Raw genomic sequence first — 6,000 nt, 5'->3', positions numbered from 1 at the left:
GATACACCCAATTCCTAAATGGACATTACAAAGGTGATTAAATGGCTGAAAATATTAGAAAGGTGGTTAAAAAGGTGACAGTGGCAGTGTTCACACCTGGGTTCAATTCCCAGCTTGGATCACTATCTGTGTAGAATTTGCACGGGTTTCCTCAGATACTCCAGTTTCCTCCCACAGTCCAAAAATGTATACGGTTAGGTGCACTGGCCATGTTAAATTCTCCCTCAGTGTACCTGAACAGGCACCGGCGTGAGATGGCCAGGGGATTTTCACAGTAACTTCATTTCAGTGTGAACGTAAGCCTATTTTGTGACTGATAAATAAACTTTTACTCTTAAAAGGAGAATAAAGGGAAAGAACAGGAGGGGCATGTGGGATTTGGGCTAGTGCAAGATAACCGCCACCATGGAATGGTTACGTTGAATAGCCTGTTACCATTTTGCAATTTCCATTGGAAGCCTTTATATTTATGAGAGGGGGAGATTATGATTTACAGAACAAAGTCTAATGCATGAAAATACTTTTGACCAATGCAGTGTCTGTGAGATTATTCTATCATGGACGCTGGTTTCCAGTTAAAATGTGCTCTGCTGGTTAAAGCAAACAGGAATTGGTTATCTCAAATTCAAGAACAGACAATGAAACAATCCCCATACCACTTGCACAATCATAGATACAACATAATTTAATTAACATGACCATTAAAATTTATTTAACAATATATTTACATGTATTTACATATTAATCAACAGGTAAATATTAAAATAAACAATTTACACTTTTAGAACTATAATTCAAAAAGCATTTGTGCTGAAAAAATAGGTTCTGCTGCAGATTTTTCTTCAGGGTGTGGGGAAAAGAAGGGAGAAGAACAGGACACTGAAGATAACTTGGTAATGCATGCATTGCATCGTAAGTGTAATCTCAAACAGTTGCTGCAATGTAAAAAAAGCAAACCCAAACACATGCCCAACAAACAAGGTCAAACCACAGCACACTACAATCAATATAAAACCAACTATCAATTGCAACTTTGGTCCATTGAAACATTAGACAATTAATGAGCTATACAATCAAAATAACTATATAATTTCTTTATACATACTTTAAACAATATTGTTAAATACAATGTTATTTACATCTGCGCAATGATATGTAAAAAATAACTTATTTTTAAAAAAAGACAAAATAATACATCTGTGCAGAATTTCCCCTGCCCCAAAAACAAAGACAATCTGTACAATATTTAAGATCAGAACAGATAACTGTGAAATGAAAAAGGTGGGACTATTCTTTTGTTACTAATTTGTCTATCCTTTCTAAAATTCAACTAAGTCTTTTTCAGAGTATAGTGCTTGCCTCTTCATGGCAGTAAAGCAATAAAAGCCCCAAGGTATATTTTCTCAGGGTACAACTGCTTGGTGGGAAATATAACAGGGCCCAGCTATAATGTACTACTTGGGAGCCAGGCAAATAGGTTACGGTGAGGAACAATGTCAGCATGTCTACTAAGCTGCTTCTATATTGCTTTAGTTTGCTGGCAATGCCACTGACTCCTCACTTATCGATTGTGTACAACTGGTGGCAACATCAAAGCAAGCATATTGGATTAATTAAGGCCAATGATAGAGAAGACTTTTAATACCGGGCTCTTCCCAGTGGCCAGCCTTATCAAATGCAGTAAATTACTTTGGTGCTGGTGTTGGCTGCACAAAATCTATGCATTGGGAACTGGTGGTTCTACTTCAGTGTTAAATAAATGTAAAGGCAGCTTTAAAGAACCCCAGTCTTCTCTCTTCCAACCACTTCATTCTCTTCGGCAAGAACAAAACGGCTGACAAGAGATCAAGGCCACTCCTTCGTGAACTCAGTGAGGGCAGTTTGAGTAGTATGGCAAGCTTGACACTTTGGCTCAGCTCTTCCCAGTCTTCTCAAGATTACCCAACTGAGAATGATAAACTCACAGAGCATCTCTAATCACCTTCAAGCAGAAGCTGGAGTCAAGATCAGAACTTGAACTAGTGTCTTGCATTTAATAGGCATATGCTCTACCTTTAGTTATTGGGATAATATTTTTATAAAAATGATAGTGAGCAAAGTGACAGAAGCAGAACAAGATATGGAAGAGAGCTGGGAGAAATTTTTGTTTTAAAATCAAAGCCCTGCAACCATCACTGCAAAGTGAATTGGTGAACTGAGAAAATAATGAACATCTATAGCAGAGCAACTAGCTCAGGAAAGGTGCATCCAACCTGTAGTCCTCAGTTCATACATGGCTCCTGAGCCCCAGCAACGGAGTCCCATTTGTGATTTTTGGTGGTTTGTACTTTCCGGAAGGTTGAAAGCTTGGACGTTTAGAAGGGATTGTTCTCAACAATAGCAGATGACTCATAGATACAGTCTAACGCTTGATCTATTACCATCAGCATCTTGAGATTGGAGTAAATTAATTGCAACATGAACTTAAACTTCTTTTGAGCTTCCCCACCCAAGGTTCCTTCACATGAACCTACATGGCCCACAAACACCTGGATAGCCCCCAAGATTAAGAGACATGGAAAAAGATTGTTCTTTTTAAGTAAGGTGATGAAAATAGTTTGAAGTGCTCAAAACAATAAGGTGAATAATTTTAACAAAGTGCAAGCATGTAAACAGAGAAAGTATTTAAATACCATTAATTTCTGAAACATTTACAAAACCAGCAAGTGCCTCTTAATGCAGTAGTTTTTGTTTTGAATTGAGAAAGATACAATAAAGGGTGGTATTTTCTTTGAAATTAGATAAGACAAATTTGAGTTCTCGTTAAGAATGTTATCCAAAAACAGATCTGTATATTTCAAGATGAATAGTCTATGGTAGTTTTGAGCCATTGTGTATTATAAACGAGGCAGCACTCTACCCATGAGTGCTAATGTGAGGTTCTACTGTACCATGAATTCCTTCTTGGGGATAGAGTATCACTTGTCTACACCCCTATCACCTTGCAGCTGCCAGCGCTGCTGGTATGAACATAACATAGCATATGCAGCAAATGCCCCCATCTTGTAAACTTTAAAGTATAGGCAGATATTAAGAGTGAATGATACCTATATATCAGCTATGTATACTACTGAAGTGTAGTAGTGGTTTCTGGTAAACAGCGATGGGAGGTCACAGTGCGTTAGTGCTGAATCTCACATCATTATGCAAGAATGATACTGCACCTTCGTTGCCACAAGCACCCACATCCTCAATTCTTCACTTATCTTCAAAGTGCTCTGGAGCCAAATATGCAAGCCTGTCTCTTGTATCTTTCAGCAGTGACTGTAACCAAGTCATTTTATGCACTTGCTTAAAACCCCCAAAACACATGCACAATCATATTGGTGTCAAGTCAAAGTCATCATTGACATCAACAAGAGGGATGTAAAACTCAGGAATCTCAAAGATGCTCAAAGATTTGTGTGAAGAAGGATCAAGTTCTTGTAGTTTAAGCTGCCATTCTAATCTTTGCACTGCATTCATTGCTGCAGCTTCGTGCTGCTGTCTCATAAGAAGACATGTCTGTAATACATTAATGAGAAAATGTTAATTGCAAGGAGAAATTAAATGTATCATTTAAGCTATTCAATTAACACTGTAATATTAGAAATAGGAGCAGTAGGTTCATTCGGTCTCTCAAACTACTCCATCATTCTATGAAACCATGGCTGATCTTCTACCTCAAGTGGTATTTTCCTGTACTATCTTCATATCCTTTAATGTCTTTAATACCTAGAAATGTATTCAAGTTATGTCTTGAATGTACTCAATCATTGAGCTTCTGGGATGGAGGAATCCAAAGATTCACTACCTTTTGGGTGAAGAAATTCTTCTTCATCTCAGTGCTAAACAGCCTAGAATAAGACTGGGCCTCCTTGTTTTTGGCATCCCCCAAGTCGAGCACAGCATGCTTCTTGCATCTACTCTGTTGAGCCCTGTAAGAATTTTGTACGTTCCAATGAGATTGCCTCTCATTTTTCTAAACTCGAGAATACAGGTCCAGACTCTTCAATCTCTCCTGAGAAATCAATCCCACCATTGCATGAATCTGGCAAAACTTTGTTGCACTCCCCCTATTGCAAGCATATCTGTCCTTAGGTAAAGAGGCCAAACTGTACACAATCCTCCAGGTGCAGTCTCACCAAGGGTCTATAGAATGACGGCAAGTCACTTTTATTCCTGTACTCGGCAATAAAGGCCAACATACCATTTACCTTCCTAATTGCTTTTTACGCCTACAATTGCTTCTGCTGACCTATGAACATGGACACCCTTTGGATACTGACACATCCAACATCACACAAATTTGGAAATAGTCTGCATTCTGTTTCTTGTGAGTGGACAATTTCACATTTTTCCACATTACGTTCCATATGCCAAGTTCTTGCCCACTCACTTATCCTGCCTAAATCATTCTTTGCATTCAACTCAAAAGAACAAAGAACAATACAGCACAGGAACTGGCCCTTCGGCCCTCCAAACCTGCACTGATCATGTGTTCCTAACTAGACCATCCGTTTGTATCCCTCTATTCCCACTCTGCTCATGTGGCTATCTAGATAAGTCCTAAATGATCCTAGCACGTCTGCCCCAACTTGGTAGTGCAGTCCAGGCCCCCACCACCCTCTGTGTAAAATACACCTGCATGTACTGAGCCTTGCCTCCCCTTACCTTGAACTTGTGACCCCTTGTGTGTGTCATTTGACCTGGGAAAAAGCTTCCAACTGTTCATCCTATCTATGCCCTTCATAATTTTATAAACTTCTATTAGGTCGGCCCACAACCTCCGTCTTACCAGGGCGAATAACCCTAGTTTACTCAATCTCACCTCATAGCTAATATCCTCCATACCAGGCAACATCCTGGTAAACCTTTTCTACACTCTCTCCAAACCCTCCACATCCTTCTGGTAGTGTGGCGACCAGAACTGGATGCAGTATTCCCAATGTGGCCTAACCAACGTTCTATATAACTGCATCATATGCCAACTTTTATACTCTATGCCCCATCTAATAAAGGCAAGCATGCCATATGCTTACTTCACCACCTTTCCACCTGTGTTGCCAACTTTAAGGGTCTGTGGACTTGCATACCCAGATCACTCTGTATCTACACTCCTGATAGGTTCTGCCATTTATTGTATAGCTCCCCCTGCATTAGATCGACCAAAATGTATCATTTCACATTTATCTGGATTAAATTCCATCTGCTATTTCTCCGCCCAATTTTCCAGTCTATCTACATCCTGCTGTAATCTCTGACAATGTTCATCACTATCCGCAACTCCAGCAATCTTTGTGTCGTCCGCAAACTTACTAATCAGACCAGCTATATACCTTTTTCCAAATCATTTATGTATATCACAAACAGCAGAGATCCCAGTACAGAGCCTTGTGGAACACCACTACTCTGACCTCCGATCAGAAAAAGACCCCTCCACTGCTACCCTGTCTACGGCCAAGCTACTTCTATACCCATCTAGCTAGTTCACCTTTGATCCTGCGAGATTTAACCTTTTGCACCAGCCTGCCATGAGGGACCTTATCAAACACTTTACTAAAATCCACGTAGACTACATCCATGGACCCTCCCTTGTCAATCATTCTGTCACCTCAAGAAACTCAACGAAATTTGTGAGGCATGACCTCGCTTATACAAAACCATGTTGTCTATCGCTAATGAGACTATTCTGTTCACAATTCACATTTCCACCTAGTTTTGAATCAGCAAATGTGGAATTACCTTTGGTTCTCACATCCAAATAACTGAAATAGAAATAAATAAAGTGGAAAAAATGCACTATAACAAATTGCTGTTTATGATAAGTGCTGTTCAAGTAAGCACAAACACATGGCTAGTAGCATGAATTGGAGCAAAAGTCCTGACTTGTCAATCAGCTAGAATTCTTTGGAGAGCTAACAAAGGAGGTTGTAGTGTGAGGGACAATATATGAAGCACCAGCTTTTAGGAGTTGTAAGC

General features: G+C 39.5%; 1 protein-coding gene across 4 annotated transcripts in view; it reads right to left on the bottom strand.

The window, feature by feature from the left end:
- Positions 1–699: 699 nt before the first annotated feature.
- The window catches only part of ankrd12 (ankyrin repeat domain 12), a 222,177-nt gene continuing 216,876 nt past the window's right edge, over positions 700–6,000 (bottom strand). For all 4 annotated transcript variants that reach the window (XM_080194656.1, XM_080194653.1, XM_080194655.1 and 1 more), the window contains one exon: positions 700–3,543. In XM_080194656.1, coding sequence (XP_080050782.1) covers positions 3,358–3,543 — 186 coding nt within the window. In that variant the 3' untranslated portion in view covers positions 700–3,357. The remainder of the gene's footprint in view (positions 3,544–6,000) is intronic.

The sequence above is a fragment of the Carcharhinus amblyrhynchos genome, chromosome 8 (genome assembly GCF_965287045.1).
Source record: "Carcharhinus amblyrhynchos chromosome 8, sCarAmb.v2.hapA, whole genome shotgun sequence".
Lineage (NCBI taxonomy): Eukaryota > Metazoa > Chordata > Chondrichthyes > Carcharhiniformes > Carcharhinidae > Carcharhinus > Carcharhinus amblyrhynchos.
This window is presented reverse-complemented; position numbering and strand designations above follow the sequence as displayed.